The sequence below is a fragment of the Hemiscyllium ocellatum genome, chromosome 34 (genome assembly GCF_020745735.1).
Source record: "Hemiscyllium ocellatum isolate sHemOce1 chromosome 34, sHemOce1.pat.X.cur, whole genome shotgun sequence".
Classification (NCBI taxonomy): Eukaryota; Metazoa; Chordata; class Chondrichthyes; order Orectolobiformes; family Hemiscylliidae; genus Hemiscyllium; species Hemiscyllium ocellatum.
In genome coordinates, this window is record NC_083434.1 from 30,500,548 (window position 1) to 30,526,942 (window position 26,395).

Here is a 26,395-nt window from a genome sequence, read left to right on the forward strand (position 1 = left end):
GTGAAGAGGATCTGGTTGAGTCAGTGAGGAGCGTAGTGTTGGTTTGCTTTTCTTTCCTGAATGTGATAATGTAGGCAATCAGGATTTTCCTCCTGATGGACAGTTCCCCTCATCCTTTACATCTCCCACATGACAGCCATCTTTACCATTGCTTTATAGATGCACATGAGCCAACATTTATACAAGGTGATAAGTCAAGGGTGGAAACATTTCTCATTAACTACTGCCCAAGGTGGCCATTAAACTAAAAATTCACAAGTAGACAAAATATTTTCCAAAAGTAGAACCTCTACCAGGAAAAAGGTGCATTTCGCAACCATAAGGCAGAGGAGCAGCAGGCTATTCTGCCCATCAAATCCTCTCCGCCATTCAATAAGATCATTGCTGACATGATCATTCTCAAGTCTTTCCTCACATGTGCCTGGATTATATTGACTAAAAAAATCTGCCCATCTCAGCCTTAAATATACTTAATGATCCAGATTCAACAGCCCTCTGTCATAAATAATTCCACAGGTTCACAACTCTCAGGAAAGAAATTCCTTTTTATCTCTATTTTAAGCATGCAAACTTTTATTCTGAGATTATGCCCTCTGGTCCAAGATTCCCAAAGGATAAACAATCTTTCTGCATCTACTCTGTGAAGTCCTTGAAGTATGTTTTATATTTCACCTCTTATTCTTCTACTGTCAATGAGAACAGGCCAATCTACTAAAATTCTCCTCATAAGTCAGTGCCTCAATATTCAGAATCAGCCTACTGAACTTTCTCAGAAATGCCTCCAATGCTAGTGCATCTTTAACAAAGACAAAAATTGCTGGAAAAAAAAACTCAGGTCCGTTGTATCTGTGGAGAGAATTCAGAGTTAATATTTTGGATCCTGAAAAAGGGTCACTGGATCTTAAATTTGATTTCTCTCCATAGATGCTGCCAGACCATTTTTGTTTCTAATTTGGAGCATCTGCAGCTCTTTCGCTTTTTTGCCCAGTGCATTTTTACTTAGACAAGGGGCCCAAAACTGCTCAGTTGCCATCTGTGGTTTAACTAGTGTCTTGTATGATTTTAGCAAAACATCCCTGTTTTTACACTGCATTCCCTCTGAAATAAAGGCCTTCCCTATCATTCACTGAACATGGATGCTAGCTTTTTTGTGATTCATGGAGGTGTTGTCCCAAATTAATCTCTTTTGTAGTTTTCTGCAGTCTTTCTCCATTTAAATAATATTCAGCTCCTGCATTCTTCCCGCCAAAGTGCATAACCTCAGTATTATCTAGCTATCAAAATTCTGCCCACTCACTTAATTTGTCTACAGTCCTCTGCACTGTGTCATCCTTACCACTTTCCTTCCCAACTATTTCCATGTCAACTATAAACTTGGCTATAATACATGCACTTTCCTCATCCAAGGTCACTAACACAAATTGTAAATAATCGTGGCACTGCAGCACACCATTAATTACAGATTGCCCTATGCCCTACATAAATTAGTAGTTTCTATTCATCATCTTACATACCTATATACTAGTTGCTGTTGAAGGGATTGGACTATCTTCGAACCCCAGTAGCAAAGATGTATCGCTTATTCTAGATTATATTAACACATAATTGAAGTGTTCCTATTTAAGGAGGAGAAAAAGTCCAGAAGAGCTATTAATTATTGATGACAAAAAGTACAGAGCATTAGGATTTAAGTTTCAGAAATATTTAAGTTTACAGCATTTTTTGCAGCATATCATGGAGCAGTAAAAGCCACAAGCCATACAGACCAGTTCTTGAGCAATACTTCTGTTCAGAAGCACTAATCACGGCACAGGTGGTTGCGCCCCATTTCCCCATTCAGTCTGCCAACTGATCCACAAAAACGGAAAAGAAAATTAAACAACAGCCTGCTGTCAGAGAGCACTTCGATTACACCTCACCAGAAAGTGGTCATTATGGGTGCATGCACTGCTACACATAAGAACCTTGTTAACTCAAATGCTTATTTGTTAAAAATGAAAAGTCACTCCATCCTGCTGCACCAAGCTGAAAACCCACTACAAGAAATTACTTAATTTTTCTTTAAGCTAAAACCCAAAGAGGCAAACCATACATAAAACATGAGAATTTAAATGTTTTAAAATTATCTCAAGACAATTTACGAGTATATATTCATGATCTACAGTAGGATGAGTCTTTCTTACAAGATTATCTGTTTATAAAGTCAAAATTGTTCTTTTAAAATTCATTCACAAGATGTGCCTGCCACTTAATGCCTATTCCTAATTGGCCAGAGACCATTGCAGTGGATCTGGTAAGGATGGTAGTTTCCTGGCCTAAGTAATATTAGTAAAACTGATGGATTTTGGCAATACTTTATGTTTATCACTAGAATACAGTTTCCAGATTTTTGAAGTTGAATTCAAATGCCACCATCTGCCATGGTAGAAGTTGACCATTCTGGGTCCGCCCAGCATTACAGTCTAGTGATATTATCAACTGGATCATCACCTTCCAAGGCTCTTTATTTATTAGTGACGGCAACAGATTAAAAAGCTTCAAGGTTCAGAAAGTAAGAGCTGAAGAACCATTTCCCTGGAACTGTTGAACATTTTGTATATCCCACTCTTGTTTTTTTCACAGCAATATGGAAAGCCTGCTCAGAAACCATACCATCTTAAGACTATGACGATACCGTTAGACATAAAACAAGACAAACACAAGAGCCTGTTGTATTCTTCATCATGAATGTAGTCACAATGTTTTAAAGATAAAATATTTAATTTGTTCGGATTAAAACTTTAAAATATTAAAATAAACTAACCTTTTTGTCCTTTGATATATTTCTCTCTGCAATTTTGCATCAGTTGCAGAATCCATTTGTGTTGGGCCATGATACACTGCCAGGCAGGGTCACCTGATGCGTGGAGATCAGATAGATATCTGTAGCCAAAGTCAAAATAATGATTAAAAATCAACTGTGAACTGCAAAAAAAACAAATACAATTTTCAAGCTGAAATTCCTCACTTCTTTCATGATGAATTCAACCTTAACTCCAAATGAAACTTTTATTGCTGGACACATTTCTAGTCATTTACTGTGGACAGGTTTCAGTCTCAATCTATGATTGCTGTAGAATGATGTCTGAGTTAACTACATGGGTCAGGAACTAACAGTGTTCTTGTTAGCCTCAAGATCCACATGCTAAAGACAGGAGGCTATGGGAGAGAATAAAAATCTGTTAGAATTCTAGCTTGTTACATGTTAAGCAGCATTTCAAGAAGATTCCAAATGATCATATCAGTAAGGAAAATGGAAAAAGGGCACATGCTGTAAAACCAACAGAGCACACTCAATTACTAAAACACATTCAGCACATTCCAAGGTAAATTTTCAATTTAGTGCAAGATCAAATAATGTATGGATGGTGAAATACTAAAGAAACGCTTGGTCAATCAAATTGGTTTTCAGGTGTTTTATGAGGCTGAAGAGGGATAAAGCAAAAAGATAGAGGGTTATTCAGGGAGGCAGGAGCAGAATGCCATAGCTGAACTGTATAAGAAAGGGAGCAAAAATGAAATCTGGTAAACTGGGGGTTGGAATGTTGGAAATGATTACTGATGAGAGAAGCAAGGTCACCCAAATGAAGATTTCAAAGTTGATGTTTTGAGGGAAGCAAAGTATTTCAAGCACAGCAATTTTTAAATTTGTTTGTGGGATTTCGGTGTCACTGGCTGGCCAGCATTTAATGTCAACCCCTTGTTGTCCCTGGTGTTAAGTTGCCTTCTTGAACCACTGTAGTCCACCTGCAGCAGGTTGACCCAAAATGCCATTAGGGAGGGAGTTCCAACATTCTGACCAGCGATACTCAAAGAATGCTGATATATTTTAAGTCAGGATGGTGAGTGGCTTAGAGGGGAGTTTGAAGGGGCTGGTGCTCCCATGTATCTGCTGCCCTTGCCTTTTGAGATGAAAATGGTTATGGGTTTGAAAGTGCTGTCTGAGAATCTTTAGTGAAGATTTGTGGTGCACTTTGTAGATAGTACTGCTACTGAGCATTGGTGGTGCAGAGAGTGGATATTTGTGGACATAGTGCTAATCAAATGGGGCTGTTTGGACATGGACGGCGTCAAGCTTAAGTGTTGTTGCAGCTGCATCCATCCAGGCAAGTGGGGACTGTTCCTTCTCACTCCTGATTTGTGCCTTGCAGATGATGGACAGGCATCAGGGAGACAGGAGGTGAGTTATTCACCCGCTGTATTCCAAGCGTTTGACCTGCTCTTGTAGGCACTGTGTTTATGTGGCGAGTCCAGCTGAGCTTCTGATCAATGGTAGCATGAAGGATTCAGTGATGGCAACACCATTGAAAGGCAGGGAATAGTTAGATTGACTTTAATTAGTCATAGCCTTGAATTTGTGTGGCTTGAATATTTCTTGCCACTTGTCAACCCAAACCTGGATATTGTCGAGGTCTTCTTGCATTTGAATGCAGACTGCTTCAGTAACTACGGCGTCACGAATAGTGCTGAACTTTGTGCAATCATCTATGAACATCCCTGCTTCTAACCTTATGATGGAGGGAAAGTCATTAGATAAAGCAATTGAAGATAGTTGGGCCTTAGACACTACCCTGAGAAACTCTGCAGAGATGTTCCAGACCAGAGAAGACCGACCTCTAACAACCATGGCCATTTTCCTTTGTGCCATATAACAAACATAGGAATAACACATAATGCTGAATTCATGAGACATAGCCTGAGGACTGATAAGGCCAATGGATGTTTTTTTTTTAAAACACAACAAACTCATTCATGAAATATCAACTGATTTGGCCAATATTTATTGCTTTTCACTAACTGGCCTCAAGAAGATGGAAGTGAGCTGTCTTCTTGAACCCACTGTAGTCTTTGGGATGCAGGAAGACACACAGTGCTACTAAGAGGAGTTCCAGTATTCTGAACCAGTGACAGTTAAAGAATAGTGATATAGCACGATTAAAAAAAGGAGTAAAATTAGGCACATCAGCCCATTGACACTGCTATGCCATTTGGTCATGGCTAATATATTTCTCAACCCCATTCACCTGCCTTTGCCCTGCAACCTTTGATCCCCAAACTAATCAAAAACCTAGTTATCCCTAATGTAAATACACCCATAATTCCATGTAACATACAATTCCAAATTAGGATAGTGCGTGGCTTAGGAGAGAAATTTGCAGGTGATAGTGCTCTGCTACCCATATTTAAGAGACATCCCAATTTCTAACCGCATAACGCAGAGAAGGTCATTGATGAAGGAGCTAAAGATGTTTGTGATTAGGATCTCCTGCACTGATGTCCTGTGGCTGAGAGCGTTGACCTTCAACAATCATAACCATCCTCATTTCGCTAGGTATGACTCTAGCCAGCTGGATGCTGCTGAGGGTTCGCAATGTATAATGGATGCCCAGTTTTGAGTTGTTATGAGTTTGAAATCTATCCCATTTAGTGCAATGGTTCCTTAATAATCTGTTGCAGACCAAGTCTAATTGCTATCTTCTTTAGGACTCAACCAGCTTGATTAGTAGTGGCACTGCTGTGCCACACTTGGTGATTCATATTGAAGTTACCAAACAGGTGCAAGACTGTGCCCTTACCACACTCAGTGCTACATCCACAAGAAATACAGTATGGAGGATAATTGATTCACCAACCAAGGGAAGTGCAAACCAGCAAGAGATGTCTTTGCTGATGTTTGATCGGAGGTCATGAGATTTCTTCAGGTTCAGAGTTAATGTTAATATCTGCCAGGGCAACTCCTTTCTGACTGTAAACCAGCAGACTGCTAACTTTAATGGATCTGTCCTGCTGGTGAGACATTATACACCCAGGGGCACTGTAAGGCAAAGTCTTAAGTATGTACATGAGATGTGCTTGGCAGGCTTATGAAGAAACATTGGAGAATCATATGAGGACTCCCTAACAAATGCTCGAAATAGGGATACAGCATCAATGGAAGTGAAGAATGAGTTTTGAAGATTGAGCTAAGTAGTCTTGGGAATGGGCTTCGTTGCAAACTTCAAGACAAAACTCAACATGTCGCAAGATACTGATGCCAAACCTGAATAGGCACGATGAAAAAAGGAAACAAAATAAGGGGCTAAGAATGCAGAGATTCTGACAACTGGGATGATTTCAGTTGTGTCACTGCAGATACCCTGGGACAGACTTGACAACAGGCAGACAACCAGATAAGCACAGCTTAAAGTTACAAATTGTGAAGTAGCAGTAGACAGGTAATAGATGTGAAAGCTCACTCCCCATTCTTGTAGTTTATAATGGTAAGTAGCAACATATATTGCTTAAATGGAAAGTTAAGAATAGAACTTTGGATCACCCCAAAAATGGCCTTGTGGACACAGGCTGAAGAATCTTGCAGAAGTATTCCCAAAGAACTGTTCCCCTACTATGTCCTAATAATGTCAGGAGAGAAAAGAAAAAAGGTCTTTGCCAAGCTACTCTTCCTAACTTCGTTACAATACAGATATAAATCACAGTATCTCAGAATTGCTGCACAGTGTAGAAGGTGGTCATTTCGCCCATCATGCCTGCACCAGTTTCATTACCTAGCTCAGAGCTCCTCCATTTTCCCTAAGCCCTGCACACAATTTTGATTCATCACACCGTGCCCTCTTAATGCATAAATTGAATCTGCCTCCAATTCATTTCCAGGAACTGCATTCCATACTCTAATTACTTGAGGTCTGTTAAAAGTTTTCCCCCCACACAACATCCTTGCTTGGTTTGCACATCACTTTCAATCTACATCCTTGTTTTTGTTTCTTTTATGAGCAGGAAGTGTTTCTTTCCAACCATTCTATCAAGTGTGCTCTCGATTTTGAATACCTCTATCAAACCTCCTCCCAACCTTTTTGTCCTCCAAGAAGAACAATCCCAAATTCTTCAATCTATTCTCATAACGACATTTCTCATTGCTGGAACTATTCTTATAAATTACTTCTGCGCTCTTTCCAATGCATTCACATTTTTTCTATCTTGCACACAAACTGCCAGCTGAAGTCTTACAAGAGTCTTGTACAAGCTCAATAGTTCCTCGCTTGTGTACTCTCTGCCCCAACTAATAAATCCAAGACAACATTTTTTATTAACTGCTCTCTACACATGTCCTACCATCTTCAAAGAGCTGCGCACCTATAACTCTCATCCCTCTACACCTGCACCCCCTTTAGAATTGTTACCCTATTTTATATAGTCTTTCAAAGTTCTTCTGACCAAAGTGAGTCACCTCACACATCCATACGTTGTACCTCATTGACCATCTACCAACTCACTCCACAAACTTGTAAATGTTGCTTTGGAATTCCACACTGTGCCCCTCAGTTAACAATTCTGTCAAGTTCAGTGTCATCTGCAATCTTTAAAATTGCCTTCTGCTCACAAAGATCCACAGCATTAATACAGAGCAGAAAATGGAAGGGTTTCAACACTGACGCCTGGGGTACTCCACTTCAAACCTTTCTCCAGCCCATAAATAGTAAACATTATTCCTTCATTACTTGCTGGTGTACTCAGCTCTTATTTTCCTTGTTCCAACATTTTTTTCTTATTTACCCTTTATGGTTTGTCTCTTTCCTCTCAGATTACCTCCTGAAAATCAGAAGGTAAGAAGAAAAAAATTGGAAAGATGGTCATCATCAGAACTTGGGTCTGCTAGCAACTAATTCAGAAACACATTAGAGTCTGGGACACCTGCCTGCTCCCTCAGCCACAACCAGTACATGGCCTAAGAATTTCATACCCTTTTAAAAAAATAAATGAACATTTGAAAGTAAAATATTTACTTAGCAAATTCTCCCCACTGACTGACAATGCTCCTTTTCTACCTCCAAAACCACCTGAATATATAGCCTTATAAAAGAATAATACCTCAGAAAATGTTGATAAATTAACTCTAAAAATACTTAAAGTTCAGTTTGATTCTCAAGAAATCTGCACATGCAATTAGCAGTGCTACAGCATTCTTCGTGAACTTTACTTCCTACTAACTCAAAGTTTAGGATGTTTAAAACATTATTCTGTATGTCATTCAAGTAGTTTTAAGGACAAAATGTGGCTGAAGAAAGCACACCCCTGAGCTCCCAGCCTCATTCCTGATGAAGGGCTCCAGCCCAAAACATCAATTTTCCTGCTCCTCAGATGCTGCCTGACCTGCTGTGCTTTTCCAACACACACTCATGTCTCAACAATGCACTTGAGTTCTCAGATTAATGCTAATGGTACGTGTTCTACTTAAGTTAAATATCCCTGACCCACACTCAAGGCCATGATGTTGGATTGTCTGTCTGACCCGAAAGCATAGCTAAGTTTTTAGAGTATACTACAAACTCAAACTTCACCTTCTTGCCATTTCTCTTGCTGATATCTTATTCAGATTGAATAAATAATTGCATCACGTCAGCATCATATTCAACCTAGATCTAAGCTTCACATCCCACATTTTCAAAATATCAAGACTATTTATTTCCATCTTCCATCACTTCTACTCAAACATTCCTTTCTTTTCAAGGCATGGTGACTCCAATGTCCACTAGGCTTGCCTTTCATCCTCCATCCTTCATAAATCCCAACAGACCAAATTTAAAATCTTTGCCTTAGTCTTCAAATCACACCTCTATCCATGCATTACTTACAGCAACTGCACAACTCTATCCATGCCCAAACCTGTGGTTCTCAGACTATGCATTTTCCAACATTTCATCCTGCCCTTGATGGTTGAATGTTAAGGTGCTTCAACAGTACTCCCAAATTCCTTTGAAAACCTAGCTTTCAGAAGGCTCCCAAACTCTTGCACAGCTTACTATTTTTCATTCCACATATTTCTTTTAACGTGTCTTAAAACATTTGCTACTAACATGTATTTTGCAAATCCAATATATGACATGGTAAAAATTGGTTTATCTTTTATTTTGAAAGTAATATTTTTGGCTGCTGGAAACCTCAAACAACAGAAACTCCTGGGAATATTAAGTAAATCAGGCAAGGTCTGAGGAGAAAGGAACAAAGTTATTGTTTCAAGTCTGTGACTTTTCAGAAGACATGTTAACTCCATTCGTGTCACCACAGATGATGCCTGACCTGCTGAATATTTTCAAAACTTTCTTTTTACTTGTTTGACTTCAGATTAAGTAGATAAGTTAACTCAACTATTGAATGATGGAGACAAGGTCAATGAATATTTTTGATATTGATGGATAGATTCTAACACGTAGCAAAAAATTATTGGGGAGGGGTAGGTGGGAGTCTGCAATTGGGTCCACAATTAGATCAACCACAATCTAACTGAGTGATGAAGCAGGCTTGAGGAGCCAAATGGTCTACTCCTGCTAATTAACACATTTTACTGTTCTTTCTTTCAGTCAACTAACAATTTAAATGAGTTCCTTATCAAATATGATTTTTTTTCCCTGTTTAAAACTGCCATCTTTACACCTTCCTTGAAAACCCATTCCTTATCACTTTAATCATCACCTAGCCCATTCCTCTACAATAAAATTGAATGTCCTGTCATCCACAAAATCTACAGCCATCTCTGGCACACTCTCTACCACTGTACAGCACTGATGTGACCCTGGGACATCCTCGTTTCAGTGGTCATAGAACACTATCCCACCTCATACACTTGCAGCCTTTGACACAAGTAACAAGTGCCTTGTTTGACATCCAAAGCTGGCAGAAACAAAGGAGAAAGCTCTATTCACAGCAACAGGATTCCCTTTATTTGGAATGTTGAATACTAACCTGATCACTTTTAATCTTAACTTGCATTATGGGTTCCTAAAATACAATGATGGGTGGTTTTCGTGTATAGCTTCAAATTCGAAGCATTGAAGAATGTAGGAGGAATAGACCACTCAGCCCATTTGGCCTGTTTCATCATTCAAAACGGTCGGGCGGCACAGTGGTTAACACTGTTGCTTCACAGCGCCAGGGACCCAGGTTCGCGTCTGACCTCAGGCGACTGTCTGTGTGGAGTTTACACATTCTCCCAGTGTCTGCGTGGGTTTCCTCTGGATGCTCCAGTTTCCTCCCACAATCCAAAGATGTGTAAGTCAGGTGATCTGGCCATACTAAATTGCCCATAGTGTTAGGTGCGCTAGCCAGGGGTAAATATAGGACAGGGGAACGGATCTGGGTGGGTTACTCTTCGGAGGGTCAGTCTGGATTTGTTGGGCTGAAAGGCCTGTTTCCATACTGTAGGGAATCTAATCTAATCTAATCTAAAACGATTATGGCTGATAACCCAACTTAGTACCATGTTCCCACTTTCTCCCTCTATCCTTTGATCCATCTGGTCTGAAGAACTATATCTACATCTTTCTTGAAAGTCTTCAGTGTTTTAACATGAACAGTTCCTGTGGCAGAGAGTTCCACAGGCTCAGCACTCTTCTGGTGAAGAAATCTCTCCTGATCTCCTTCTGAAAAAGGCCCCTCCTCCCCCCCCCCCCCCCCCCCCCCAATCATGAGACTGTGATCTTTGATGCTGGACCCCCAGTTATCAAGAATTTTCTGACATGATACTCGAAAACATATTTTAAATACATTCTTATGTCATAACGTGCATTATTTTACAAATACAGCAAACAGGACTGAATACATGCAAATATAAGGTCATATCAACACAAGTGTCATTAGAAGGAACCCTCCAATCCGGCTGAGGAGGAAAAAGTAATTATTGAACTTAGCCCACCAGGGTTTATGTCAACGCCAGCTTGCATAACATGTATTTATTATTTATGCAGAGGTGGTTTTGGGGCTTTACCTTTCTGTAGAAATAAGCAGAATGTTAACATAAACAAGTTCAACGTATGTGGGGTCAAACTGTTGTTCTTCTATTCATAGTATTGCTAATTGTGGCGGAGATCACAGGAAACAGTAGTTTCCATATATTGATACAGTGATTATTAAACTGAAATTAATCTCAGCTTTGAGGATTTTGTTCTCAAAAGACTGTTGCTATTAGAACTGGATTTGTGAATGTATGAAATAATATGCATTTCTACTTAGCATAAGTGATAATGCTATCCAGTACCAGCCAAGGATTCCACACTGCATATTTTTTAAATGGATTTCAAATGTTCAAAAGTGCCAAATTTTCTTGTTTCTCATCTGCAATAAATTCACAACTTACTAAAAGTAATTTTAAGTAATCTTTCTCACAATGGTGCCACACAGCACCAGAGTTTGTCACATCCACAATCATTGCATGGCTAAAAAAATTGCATTCTAAAAGGTAAAATAAAAGTGACTGCTCTTGATATCAAGACCATAGGACTTAGGAACAGAACAAAGCCAGTCAGCCTATCAAGTCTGCTTTACCATTCAATGAGATGAAAATAGCATTCAACTCTGGATGAACTTGCAAAAATCTTTGTAAAACTAAAGCCAATGGAAACCAGGAGGATAAATTTCCACTATTGGTAGCCATAACCAGCTCAAAGCAAGCGATCAAAAGCCCATAATACACAAGAGCAGAAGGTGGTCAATCTGCCCAACAAAGTTGTGCCGCCTTCACTAAAATTATGACTGATCTGATAATTCTCAACTCCACTTTCCTACCTTTTGGTCATAATCCTAAACTTCTTTACTGATTAAAAATTTGCCCATCAAGCTTTGAATCTACGTAATGACACATCCTCTCCAATCCTTTATGGTAAAGAATTCCACAGATGCAGCAACCTCAGAAAAATATTCCTCCTCATGTGTCTTAAACAGGTGACCCTTATTTGTGAAATTATAACCTCTATTCTTAGAATCTCCCACCAACGGAAATTAGCTCTCCATAACCACCGTGTCAAGCTCCTTCAGAATCTTGCATGCTGGTTTTTAGTGGTAGGCAATGGGGAACTGATGGATGTGATATATCTGGATTTCCAGAAAGCATTCAACAACGTGCCACATAAAAGACTGCTGCACAAGATAAAGGTGCATGGCATTACGGGCAATATACTAGCACGGACAGAAGATTGATTAACAGAAAGGAAAATGTGTGGATAAATGGTGATATTCCGGTTAGCAATTAGTGGCTCGTGGTGTGCTTCAGGGCTCAGTGTTGGAATTGCAATTATTTACAATGTATATAGATAATTTGGAAATGGGGACCAAGTGTAGTGTGTCAAAAGTTTGCAGATGTCACTAAAATAAGTGGTACAGCAACATCTGCAGAGGGCTGTAGTTAGGTTAAGTAAATCGGCAAAGGTCTTGCAGATGGAATACAATGTTGGTAAATGTGAGATCATCCATTTTGGTAGAATAACAGCAAGATGGAGCATTATTTAAATGGTGAAATATTGCAGTATGCTGCTTTGCAGAAGGACCGGGGTGTCCTTATGCATGAATCACAAGAATATGGTTACAGGTGCAGCAGGTAATTAAGAAGGTAAATGGAATATTGCCCTTCATTGACAGAGGGTTGGAGTTTAAAAATAGGGATATTATGCTGCAGCTGTATAGACTGTTAAGCCACACCTGGAGTAATGAGTAAGGTTTCGGTCTTCTTACTCGAGAAAGGATGTATTGGCATTGGAGGTGGTACACAGAAAGTTCACTAGGTTGATTCCAGAATTGAGAGGGTTGCCTTGAGGAGAGATTGCATATACTAAGGCTATACTCATTGGAATGGAGAAGAATTAGGGGAATCTTGTAGAAAGATTCTGAAGAAGCTTGACCGGTGGTTATGGAGAGCTAGTTTCCCTTGGTGGGAGATTCTAAGAATAGAGGTCATAATTTCACAAATAAGAGTCACCTGTTTAAGACACATGAGGAGGAATATTTTCCTGAGGTTGGTGCATCTGTGGAATTCTTTACCATAAAGGATTAGAGAGGATGTGTCATTACGTAGATTCAAAGCTTGATGGGCAAATTTTTAATCAGTAAAGAAGTTTAGGATTATGACCAAAAGGTAGGAAAGTGGAGCTGAGGATTATCAGATCAGTCATAATGTTAGTAAAGGCGGAGCAGCTTTGTTGGGCTGATTGGCCACCTTCTGCTCTTGTGTATTATGGATTTCTGACCTTTTGCTTTGAGCTGGTTATGGCTACCAATAGTGGAAATTTATCCTCCTGATTTCCACTGGCTTCAGTTTTACAAAGATCCAGAGTTAAATGCTATTTTCATCTCGCTGAATAGTAAAGCAGACTTGATGGGCTGACTGGTCTTGTTCTGTTCCTAAGTCCTATGATCTGGATATCAATAGCAGTCACTTTTACTTCACCTTTAGAATTCAACTCTTTCAGCCACGCTAGGATCACGGGTGTGACAAACTCTGGAGCTTTTGGAGGGAGATGGGCCAGGTGCTGGCAAGTAGGACTAGATTGGGTTGGCATGGACGGGTTGAACCGAAGGGTCTGTTTCCATGCTGTACATCTCTATGACACTATGTAAAATTATGAAGGCAATAGATAGGATAAAATCTGGGAAGGTTCTTTTTTCCCTATAGGTGAGTGAAACTAGAGCTAGGAGGCACAGCCTCAACATAAGGAGGAGCAGATTTAGGCCTGAGTTGAGGAAGAACATCTTCACTCAAAGGGCTGTGAATCTGTGGAATTCCCTGCCCAGTTGAGGCTACCTCTGAATGTTTTTAAGGCAAAGATAGATAGATTTTTGAACAGTTCGGGAATTAAAGGGTCCTGGTGTGCAAGAGGGTAAATGGAGCTGAGTGCACAAAAAGATCAGCCATGATCATATTGAATAGTGGAGAAGGCGCGATGGGCGAGATGGCCTATTTGAAATGGTTAAAGGTGGATAAATCCCCAGGGCCTGATCAGGTGTACCCGAGAACTCTGTGCGAAGCTAGAGAAGTGATTGCTGGGCCTCTTACTGAGATATTTGTATCATCAATAGTCACAGGTGAGGTTCTGGAAGACTGGAGGTTGGCAAACGTGGTGCCACTGTTTAAGGGTGGTAAAGACAATTCAGGGAACTGTAGACCTGTGAGCCTGACCTCGGTGGTGACAAGTTGTTGGAGGGAATCCTGAGGGGCAGGATGTACAAGTATTTGGAAAGGCAAGGACTGATTCGAGATAGTCAACATGGCTTTGTGCGTGGGAAATCATGTCTCACAAACTTGATTGAGCTTTTTCAAGAAGTAACAAAGGAGATTGATGAGGGTAGAGCAGTAGATGTGATCTATATGGAATTCAGTAAGATGTTCGACAAGGTTCCCCATGGGAGACTGATTAGCAAGGTTAGATCTCATGGAATACAGCGAGAGCTAGCCATTTGGACACAGAACTGGCTCAAAGGTAGAAGACAGAGGGTGGTGGTGGAGGGTTGCTTTTCAGACTGGAGGCCTGTGACCAGTGGAATGCCACAAAGATCGGTGTTGGGCCCTCTACTTTTTGTCATTTACATAAATGATAAACAAAAAGAGGTACAGTTAATAAGTTTGCAGATGACACCAAAATTGAAGGTGTAGTAGACAGCGAAGAGGGTTACCTCAGATTACAACAGGATCTGGACCAGATGGGCTAATGGGCTGAGAAGGAGTTTAATTCAGATAAATGCGAGGTGCTGCATTTTGGGAAAGCAAATCTTAGCAGGACTTATACATTTAATGGTAAGGTCCTAGGGAGTGTTGCTGAACAAAAAGACCTTGGAGTGCAGGTTCATAGCTCCTTGAAAGTTGAGTCGCAGGTAAATAGGATAATGAAGACGGCGTTTGGTATGCTTTCCTTTATTGGTCAGAGTATTGAGTATAGGAGTTGGGAAGTCATGTTGCGGCTGTACAGGACATTGGTTAGGCCACTGTTGGAATATTGCGTGTAATTCTGGTCTCCTTCCTATCGGAAAGATGGTGTGAAACTTGAAAGGGTTCAGAAAAGATTCAGAAGGATGTTGCCAGGGTTGGAGGATATGAGCTACAGGGAGAAGCTGAACGGGCTGGGGTTGTTTTCCCTGGAGCATTGGAGGCTGAGGGGTGACCTTATAGAGGTTTACAAAATTATGAGGGGCATAGATAGGATAAATAGACAAACTCTTTTCCCTGGGGTCGGGGAGTCCAGAACTAGAGGGCATAGGCTTAGGGTGAGAGGGGAAGGATATAAAACAGACTAAAGGGGCAAATATTTCACGCAGAGGATGGCACGTGTATGGAATGAGCTGCAAGAGGATGTGGTGGAGGCTGGTACAATTACAACATTTAAAAGGCATTTGGATGGGTATATGAATAGGAAGGGTTTGGAGGGATATGGGCCGGGTGCTAGCAGGTGGGACTAGATTGGGTTGGGATATCTGGTTGGCATGGACGGGTTGGACCGAAGGGTCTGTTTCCATGCTATACATCTCTATGACTCTATGCTCCTAGTTCTAATGTTCAATAAAGGTTGCCTCTCATTTTTCCAATAAGTACAAGCCCAACATATTCAACCTGACCTTACAAGAGGGTCTCTCCTTACCCAAGATCATCCTTGTGGACCATCCTTCCGTAGACTGCTACCAATGCTGATATATCTTTACATAGATAAGGTGACTAAAACTGTTCCCAGTATTTCAGCTATGGTCCAACTAGTACCTTGTACATTTTTAACAAGACTTCCCTATTTTTATACTCCATTCTCTTTGAAATAAAGGTGAACATTTGATTTGCCTTCCCTACCACCTGCTGGACTTGTAAGCCAAGGGGGATGTTAAAATCTCTGTTCTGTAGTTTTCTCTAGTCAATCTCCATTTACAAAATCACAGATTTGAATACTATTCAAGTCGCCTACTTTTCCTGGCAAAGTGCATAACATCATACTTTCCTAAACTGTATTGCATCTGCCCAGCTTTTTGCCCATTCGCTTAAACTGTCAATAGCTCTATGCAGACTTTTCACATCATCTTCACCATTCGCCTTCCCACTTAGTTTGCGTCATTTGCAAACTTCGAGATAGTACATTCATGTTCTTCATCCAAGTCATTAAGATATAATGAAAATAATTGTGGCCTCAGCACTCAACACTGCACTACTACTGGCTGCTATTCTGAAAATACCCCTTAGCATAATTCTGTCTTTTATTTGTCAGCCAATCCTCTATTCATACTACCTATAACACCATGGGTTCTATTCTTATTAAGTAACCTAATGTGTGGTACCTAATCAAATGCCTTCTGAAATCCAGATACATTACAGCCTCTGATTTTCCTTTATCTCTCCTGCTTGTGAAATCCTCGGAAGAACTCTTTATTAGAAATTAGAAAATTTGTCAGGGCATGATTTCCCCTTGTAAAGCCATGCTGACTTTGTTCAATCATATTACATATTTCTAAATCTCTTCAGTTACATCCTTTATAACAGACTCAATATTTTCCCAATAACAGATGTTAAGCCAACTGGTTTTGTCTCCTTCCCTTTTCAATCCTCTTGGACTTTTCCTGAATCTAGGGATTCTCAGAAGATTACTACCAGTACATCCATTATTTCTGTAGCTACTTTTTTAAGATCCTTGGATGCATCCCATCAGATCCAAGAGACTTATTGGTCTTTAGCCTCATTAGTTTCTGTTGTATTTATCTCTAGATCTAGTTATTATATTTTATCCTCTTTGATTATTTAGCATTTTTGGAATGCTATTAGTATCTTGTACTGTAAAAACTGATGCAAAGTATTGATTCAACTCCTCTGCCATTTCGTGGCTCCCCATTATTATTTCCCCAGCTTTGTTCTTAACATAAGGGCCTTATGTTAATTTTGGCCTCTCCTTTCTTTTCAATATACTAAAAGAAGTTCTTGCTTTCTCTGTCTAGATATTACACGTAAATTTAATCTCAAAGTTTACATTCTCCTTTTGTTGTTTTTAGAAGTTCATTTTAAAAAACTTTCTCAATCTTCTACCTGTAATCTTTGTCACAAATGTTTCTTTATCTTTAAATTTGATTCTACCCTCAACTTCTCTGTTTAACTATGGTTAGCTTATCCCCTTCCCAAAATCCTCCTCTCTCACTGGGATAGATCTTTACTATGAGCCATGAACTATTTTCTTAAATGCCTGTCATTGCTCCTCAACCATATTTGCTACTAAACAAATTTTTCAGTCCTCGCCAGTTAGCTCTGCCCTCATTCCTTCATAATTATCTTTATTTAAACTTAGCACAATTGATTCTAACCTAAGTTCCTCCCATTCAAACTGAATACTAAATTCTAATATGTTGTGGTCACTGTTTCCAAGGGGATCTTTTACTTTTAGAGTATCATTGCAAATCCAACATAGCCTGATTTCTGGTTGGATGCACAACACACAATTATAGGAAAGTGACCCGAATACAATTATTGAACTCTTCCTTTGCTAGTCTAACTACCCCAATCTAAATGAAGATTCAAGTCAGCCATAATCAATGTACTTTCCAACATACTTATTTATGCCTTCATTATCTTCTGAGTAATTCTCTGTCCCACCATATAGCTTCTATCAGGGTGGCCAATAGTCAATATTTTGGTTATCATATATTAGATCTAAGGAATGCAAGAATGAGAAGTCATCCGCTCCTGGTGGGTGTAAAGGTCATTGATACACTAAACATTTATGAGACCAGCTCCTTCCAGGGAGTAATGGGTGAGGTGGTTGTTATCGCTCAATCATGCACACACAAAGCGGTAGCGGGTGATGATGATTTTGGGTCAGTATGAGATCCATCAGCATCGGCAGTGGCTGCATTAGCAAGGTGGATCTGAAAGAGACTCATGGCGGTGGCGGAGTCGAGTTTGGGGGCTGGTGCGGTACCCACTGGCATCAGTAGCACCCTGCATTGGTGAGGTCTAGCAAGGACTCATAGATGGCACCGAAGAGTAGCGACTTTCATTCCAGCAACAACAGTGTGGCAAAGGAACTTGTGCCTGACTAACAGGCCCATGGCAGATCACTTAACAAGGAGGACTGTAAAGTTGAACACTTTTTCTTCATTTCTTTATTTTTCTGTCTTTATATTCTATGTCAGATGGCACCAGAAAGTGGCGAGACTATCCAACACTTTTCACTGTACTTTGTAACAAAATACGCATGACCATAAATAAAGCAAATCAACAAAAACATCTGATGCCATCTGCCCAAGTTCACACTGGGATATTTTGATATGGTCTGTGCTGCAGCCCAGGCAACTGAATTCAGTAACAAATTTGGGGTCCCTGATGCAGCGTGCCATAGCCTGCATACATGTGGCATTGAAAGGTCCATATCACAATTCTGCAGGAGTCAATTACAGGAATCTGTTCCGTTTGATTAATTCTCATCCTAACAGTGATCGCCATTGCCGCTAGATGGAGGTGTGCACCCACCATACTGGCAGCTACTATGATTTATACAATCTTGAGCACTGGCGCTTCAAGAGCCTTACAAGACTAATACTGGGGAGATAACAGGTACTCTCTGCAATCAGGTTTCATGACACCACTGTACAACTCTGACTGATAGGGAGCACAGTTTTCATGTCATACACGCCTCAATCAGAGTCATTCTGGAGTCAGAATAGGAGTGTTGAAAATCCGGCTCCTACCATTGGACCAGTCACTGGTGGGTGTTTGGCAGTGGTAGCCTCCTGTATATTTCAGTCAGAGTGACGTTCCCTCTAACATGAGGTCCCCAGAGTGGGTATACTTGCTGATGACTGCACAACATTCAATACCACTCTCAACTTCCCTAGTACTCAAGAGGTCCATGCCCGCAATTTTAAATCATGCCATCGTTGGTGGCAGTTCCTTCAGCGGCCAAGGCCCAAATCTTTGGATCGTCATCTCAGTTTCCTTCTTCAAGATGCTCTTTAAAACAGATCTCTTCAGCCAAGCTTTTGGTTACTTGTACTAACATTCGTATACATGGTTCAGCATCGAGTTTTGTTTTATAGTATTCCTGTGAAATACCTGGGGTATTCTATGATGTTAAAGGTTCCATATATATACACAAGTTGTTGCTATATTGAGCTGTAAGTTTTAACATTCACCAGTTAAAGAGTCAATAGATTTTCAGACTCAAGTGGTAAAACAGACAGTATTTACTGTAAGTTCCAGCACAGTACATCACAGTTTAAAAATTATGAAACATTCAATTTACCTTATATATCTTTTCTGGTCATGCAAAGTGGATGGCATCTCGAGTAACTTATTCATCAGTCGTACCCTCAGTGAATCAATACGTGTCTCTACTTCAGCATAAACTGTAGGGCAAGAGAAAAAAAGGCTTTTAACAAATGTTACCACTAATAACATTTGATGTTGGCTCACCATCAGTTTGAGGTAACTAAGGATAAGTCATAAATACTAATTTGCCCACACTATCAGGTGGCAGTATTAACATGTTGGTTGACAAGAAACATATCATTTCAAATGACTAAGCCACATAAAATTATTGTTAAAAAGGAACAAAGAGCACAGAACAGGCCCTTCAACCCACCATGCCTGCACTGATGCTTAATCCTTACTTACACCCACTTCTTATTGCCATACACAGTTTCTATCTCTGTTCACCTCCCATTCATGTGTCTATCAAGATATACTTTGAACTTTGCTAACATGCTTGCTTCTACGACCTCCATTGACTGTGTGCTCCAGGCACCCACCACCTTCTGTAAAAAAAAGTTCCCTGCACTTCTCCCCTAAACTTTCCCCCTCTCACCTTGAACTTGTGCCAAAATTCCATCCTGGGAAAAAGCCTCCGACTGTCCACTCTATCTATGCTTCTTATAATGTTGTAGACCTCTACTGGTTCACCTCTCAGTCTCCAGCTTTCCAAGGAAAACAATCCGGGTTTATCTAATCTCTCCTCATATCCAAAACTCTCTAAGTCCAGGCAACATCCTGGTAAACCTTCTTTTCACCCGCTCCAAAGCATCCATGAACTTCTGGTAGTCTGGCAACCAGAAATGCATGCAATATTCAAAATGTAGCCTAACTACAAGTTTATACAGCTGTAAAATAACTTGCTGACTTTTATAACTGATGCTCAAGCCAAGAATGCTGTATGCCTTCTTGACAGCTTATCCATCTGTGTTGCCACTTTCAGGGACCTGTGGACCTGTACACCAGATCTCTCTGTACATCAATGCTCCAAAGGGTTCTGACATTTATTACATAATTTGCACCCGAATTTCATCTTCTAAAATTCATCACCTCACATGTGGCTGGTTTAAACTCAGTCTGCTATTTCTCTGCCCAAATTTGCAAATTATCTATATTATACTGTCTCCTTTGACAATCCTCCTCACTATTTGCAACTTTGACAATTTTTGTGTCATCCGCAAACTTACTAATCAGATCACCTACGTTTTCCTCCAGACAGTTTCTATATATTAAAAACAACAAAGGACCCAGCACTGATTCCTGCAGAATACCACTACTTACAGATCTCCATTCCAAAAAGCATCCACCCACCATTGCTCTCTATTTTCTATGACCAAGCCAGTTTTGTAACCATCGAGCTAGCACATCCTAGATCCCATGGGACTCTAGTTTTTTTTTAAGCAGTCTACCTTGAGGTACCTTACCAAATTCCTTAAAGTCCATGTAGACAACATCCACTGCCCTTCCCTCATCAATCATTCTTGTCACCTCCTCAAAAAACTCAAGTTGCAGAGATATGAGCTTCCCTGCATAAACCCATGCTGCATATCACCAACAAGTCCATTCACTTTCAAATGTGAATAAATTCTCTCAGTGTCTTCTCTGACAGTTTCCCCACCACTGGTATTAGTTTCACCAGTATGTTAATACCTGGATTATCTCTGTTTCCCTTCTTAAACAAAGGAATAATATTGACCATCCTCCAGTCCTCTGGAACCTCACCTGAGGCCAATAAGGATGCAAACATATTTGTTATAACCCAGGTGCTTCCTCCTCTGCCTCTCACATTCTGGATTAGATCCCATCCGGTCCTGGGAACTTGTCTACCTTCATGCATTTCAAGACATCCAACACTTACTCCTTCACTATGCTGACCTGCCCAAGAGTACTCACACACCTTTCCCGAACCTCAACATCCCTCATGTGCATCTCTTTGGTGATAATGATGTAAGGTACTCATTAAGGATTTCACCCATTTTCTCCAGTCTCTCTCAATCTCCCTCCTTTATCCTTAAGTGAGCTTACTCTTTCCCTAGCTACCCTCTTGCTCCTAATATATATAATTAAACTCCCTTGGAATTCTCCTTAACCCTACTGGCCAAGGACAGTTCATGGTCACTTTTAGCCTGCCTAACTCCCCATTTCAGTTGTTTCCTACCTTCTCTATATTCAAGGATTTTTCCTGGTTTTTTATTATTGCCAGACTTGAGCTATGCTGCCTTTGTTTTCAAACTAAGCTGATAATTTCTTGTCATCCAAGGTTCCTGAATCCTCCACTCTAACCAACTGGTCTTTAAAAGACTCACCCAAGTTAGATATCGATTTACCCTTAAACAACCGCTCCCATTCCACATTCTCAAATTCTCGACTAATTTGGTCATAGCTGGCCTTCTCCAAATTTAACACCTTAATCCAAGGGCCACTCTTCTTCTTATCCATAACTACCTAAAAACTTATGGGATTATTCACTACTGCTAAAATGCTCCCCAACTGCAAATTTGATTACCAGGTCAGGCTCATTTTCCAATACCAGGACTCCATCCTTTGTTGGACTATCCGCATACTGTTTCAAAAACATCTCATGGTCATACCTAACAAATCGGTCCCCATCTAAATCCCCAGCACTAAGGGAGACCTAGTCAATATAGGGGAAATTAAAATCACCACTGCAATAGCCCTGCTATTTTCATATCTTTCCAGAATTTGATGTCATACCTCTTCTTCTATCTCCCACTGGCAGTTGGGAGGTCTATAATATAATCCCAGCATTGTGATTGCACCCTTTATATTCCTAAACTCTAACAATAATGCCGCACTGCAAGATCCCTTCAGGGTATCCTCCCTCAAAGGTTATGATATGTTCCCTGACCAATAATGCAACTCCCCAACTTCTTTAGGTTTCTCCACTTTCTCATCTAAAACATCGACATCCCGGAACATTCAGCTGCCAATCAGCTTTCAACCTTGTAAAAGTGATAGCAACATCATAACTGCATGCATTAATCTAGGTTCTAAGTTTATCCATCTTACCTGTTACATTTCTTGCATTGAAACAAATATAGACTAAGCCTCCGGTTCCGCTGAACTCAGCAATCTCCACTTGGCTACATTTGCTTTAGCGTCAAGCTTTTCCCCAGTCTCGACAGTTACTGAGCTGCTGCTCCGGTTCCTAACCCCCTGTACACTAATTTAAACCGTCCGGTGTGGCACTACTCAGTTTTCCTGCTAGGCTATTATAACAGAACCTAATGTTCTATTATAAATGCCAGAGGAAACACCACAGAAGCGCCTCACAGGAGGCTTACAAGCACTGAAGATGTCACCTAGACAGGGGACAAAACGCCTGCAACACAAATTCCCAGCTCGGCGAACAGAACCACAACAATCCTTAATCTTTTTATGCAAAACCAAAATGATCTGTGGACTTCTTTCTACACATTAACCAAGATATCCTGTTCACAGTCAGGATTTTTATTGTTTCTAGCGGATCTATTGTCAAAGTTTCATTAACAACAGCCATGATTTCTACAAATTTTGGCAGACTTCTTCAGAGAAAGAAATGCTACATTGTGTGGTTAGCTAAGAAAATTAAAGATAGTGTAAAACATGAAGTAAAAAGCATATAATTGCATAAAGATTGTTGACAGGACAAAAGATTGTACAGAATATTTTAAAAAAGCAAAGTTTGACTAGAAGATTAATAAGGAGGTAAAATGTTGTACGTAAGGAAGTTAGTTAAAATTTAAAAACAAGTGGACAATAGTTTCTACACATACTTAAAAACAAAAAAGTGCTACCATAGATGTTAGTCCCATAGAACGCTGAAGAATTAAAAGGAAAACAAGTAGATGGCAGATGAATCGAACAGCTATGTTGCATTGATCTTCACCTAATATTTGTGGTAGGTAAGTTGTTCGAGGAGATTCTGAGAGACAGGATCTACAAAAGCATTTGGAGAGGCAAGGACTCATTTGGCGTAGTCAGCATGGCTTTGTGCATGGGAAATCATGGCTCACGTATTTGAGTTTTTTTTAAAACAAGTAGTCAATATGATCAACGCGTTAGACATCATCTACATGGAGCTGAGCATTGCTGCCTGCAACAGTAGTAGACTCACCACGTTTAAATGCGTTTAAATGGTCATTTGATAAACATATTGATGAAAATGGAATAACGTAGGTTAGATAGGCTTCAGATTGGTTCCACAGGTAGGTGCAACATTGACGGCCGAAAGTCCTGTATAACAGTGTCATGCTCTATGTTCCTCATTGCAACATCTTGCATATATCTAAGTTATCTAAATCCATCTGCCACTCCAGAGCCCACTTGCCCAGTTGACCAAGATCTCGCTGCATTCCCAGATAACCTTTTTCACTGTCCACTGTACCAGCAGTCTTGGCAAAATCTGCACACTTACTATCCATACCTTCTCAATTCTCATCAAAATAATTTAATTAAATGACCAGCAGCAGTGGACCCAGCACCAATCCCTGTGGCACACCACAGGTCACAGGCCTCCATTCTGAAAAATAACCCTCTACCCCCACCTCTCTCTCTTCTACCTAAAGGCCAGTTTTGTATCCATTTGTCTAGATCTCCCTGGATCCTGTGAGATTTAGCTTTACTCAACAACCTACAATGCATTACCTTGTCAAAGGCCTTGGGGGGAGTCGGGAAGGGAATTACTCACTATAGGATTCTCTCTTGTTGGAGATGGTCATTGCTGGCAAACTCACATGCAACTTGTCAGCCCAAACACGGATACTGTCCAAACCTTGTTGCATTTGGACACAGAATGCTTCGAAACCCAAGTTGTTGCAAATAGTGCTGAACATTGTTCGCCCATGATTGTACATGCCTACATCCGATTTTATGATAGAGGGACTGTTGCCGATGAATGAGTTGAAGATGGTTGGGCCCACCCAGAGCAACTCCTGCAGTAATAGCCTGGAACTGAGATGCGTGTTGTCCAACAAGTACAACCATTAACCTTTGTGCAATGTATGACACTAACAAGCATAGAGTTTTCCCTAATTCCCAATGACTCCAGTTTTGCTAGAAATCCTGTTGCAACACTCAGTGAAATGTGGCCTTGATGTCAAGGACAGTCACTCTCACCTCTGGAATTCAAGTCTTTTGTCCATGTTTGAAGAAAGCTATAATGTGGTAAGGAACTGAATGACTCTGACAGAATCCAAACTGAGCAGTGAGGAGGTTCTTGGGAAGCAAATGCCACTTGATAACTCTACTGATGATACCCCCCATCAATTTACTGACAATCTACAATAAGCTGATGGGATTATAATAAGCTAAGTTGATTTATCCTGGTTTCTGTACATAAGACATACATGAAATTTTCCATTGTCCTGTGAATGTACTAGAACAGCTTGGTTAGAGTCATGGTAAGTTCTAGAGATCCTGTTTTTGGTACCATTGTTAGTATGCTGTCAGGGGCCATAGGCTTTGCAGTAACCAGCATCACCATCTAAGGCCAAACACTTCTGACTGAAGATTGCTACAAATGCTTCAGCCTTAGCTATTGCAATCATGTGCTAGGCTTTCCATCATTAAGGATGGAGATGCTTGTAGAGCCTCCTCTCACGGGGAGTCCTTTAACTGGACACCACTATTCACAAATGAACATGACGGGACCACAGAATTAGATCTGATCAGTTGGTACTGGAATTGCTTAGCTCTATTAATCACTTGGGGCTTATGCTATTTAGGATACAAAACAGTCGTGCTCTTTAGCTTCACCAGGTTGACATTTCTCCTGTCATGGCCTCCTGCACTTTTCATGAAACCAGAGCTGATCCTTTGGCTTGACAGTAATGGTAGGACTGGAATCATGTTCCATCTTGATGTTGCAGATTGGAGTACAATTTTGTCGCTGATTGCCCAAAGCTAATTATGAATGCCCACTCTAGAGTTGCTAGCTCTGTTCACCATCTAGTCCACCCCAGTCCAACATTGGCTCTTCCACATCATATATTCCATTTAGTATAGTGATAGCATCACACAACATGGAGTGTATTCTCAATGTGAAGATGGATTTCAACTCCACAATGACAATGGAGTGGATACACTTACTGACATTGTCATGGATATTTATTGGAGTTTACAAGAGTTCTTTGAGGAAGTAACATTTATAAGAGCTCTTTGAGGAAGTAACGTGCTGTGGATGAAATTAATAGATTTACTATACTTGGGTTTTCAGAAGGCATTTGCTAATTGTCACAAAAATTAAATACTCGTGGCATAAGGGTAACATATTCACATGTACAGAAGATTAGCTAGCTGACAAGAAGCAGAGAATGGCAGCATCTGTGCAGAGAAAGCAAACTTAACGTTTCAAGTCCAGTGACCCTTCTTCAGGACTATTCTAAAGAAGGATTGCTGGATTCAAAAAGTTAGCTCTAGACTTGCTAAGTTTCTCCAGCCATATTGTTTCTGGTGTCAGATTTACAGCATCCAAAGTTTTTTGTTGTATTTTAAGAAACAGAGAATAGTTAGACATACATAATTTTGTGGTTGACATAACAAGTGATCATCAGTAAGAATCAGCATTGGATCTCAACTTTTTACTGTATATATAGACTCTTACTTTCAGACTTCTATTGAATTCAAATTCCACCACCTGCCATAGCAGGATTTGAATCTAAATCCCGGAATGTTACCTGGTCTCTGGAATAATAACCCTATGACAATATCACTTTACCATCGCCTCCCCTTTAAATAACTTAGGTGAAGGGATCAAAGATAGTAAATAGATAAAGATAAAGAACATAAGGAAGTTACAAAAGGGATGGTTTAGGTAAATGGGTGGAAGATCTGGCAAAGGGGAGTTGGATGTGGGAAAAGATGATATCCATTTTTGCAGAAAAAAATAAAAAAAGCACATTATCTAAATAAAAGATTACAGAGCTCTGAGATGCAGAGGGAATGAGTGAATAAGTGTATAAAATGCAAAACATCAGGGACCTCAGAGTGGATGTGGAAAGAACATTTTCTCTTGTGGAAATCTCATACCAGGGATCACTGTTTATTAATAAGGGGTCACCACTGAAGATACGGATGAGGAGAACTTTCTTCCTCAAACAGGATGACAACTCTCTGGTGTACTCCTCAAAAAGTGGTGGAAGAAAGTTCTGTAATATTTCTGCAGCAGAGATAGATAGATGCTTGTTCAACAAAGGACTGAAATATTATCACAGGCAGGCAAGAATGGGGAGTAATTAGATCATCAACCCAAATGGCAGAACTGATTAGAGGGGCCGAATGACCTATTCATGCTCCTAATTTATAGGTTTGCATTATTTTCAGAAATATTAC

The 26,395-nt window shown here is 40.2% G+C and overlaps 1 protein-coding gene across 2 annotated transcripts in view; it reads right to left on the minus strand.

The window, feature by feature from the left end:
* Positions 1 to 26,395, minus strand: part of exoc2 (exocyst complex component 2) — a 322,358-nt gene that overhangs the window by 169,465 nt on the left and 126,498 nt on the right. For both annotated transcript variants that reach the window (XM_060850316.1, XM_060850315.1), the window contains exons 10-11: positions 19,059 to 19,161; positions 2,804 to 2,922 (exon numbers count right to left, since the gene is read on the minus strand). In XM_060850316.1, the coding sequence (XP_060706299.1) occupies positions 2,804 to 2,922; positions 19,059 to 19,161 (222 nt within the window). The remainder of the gene's footprint in view (positions 1 to 2,803; positions 2,923 to 19,058; positions 19,162 to 26,395) is intronic.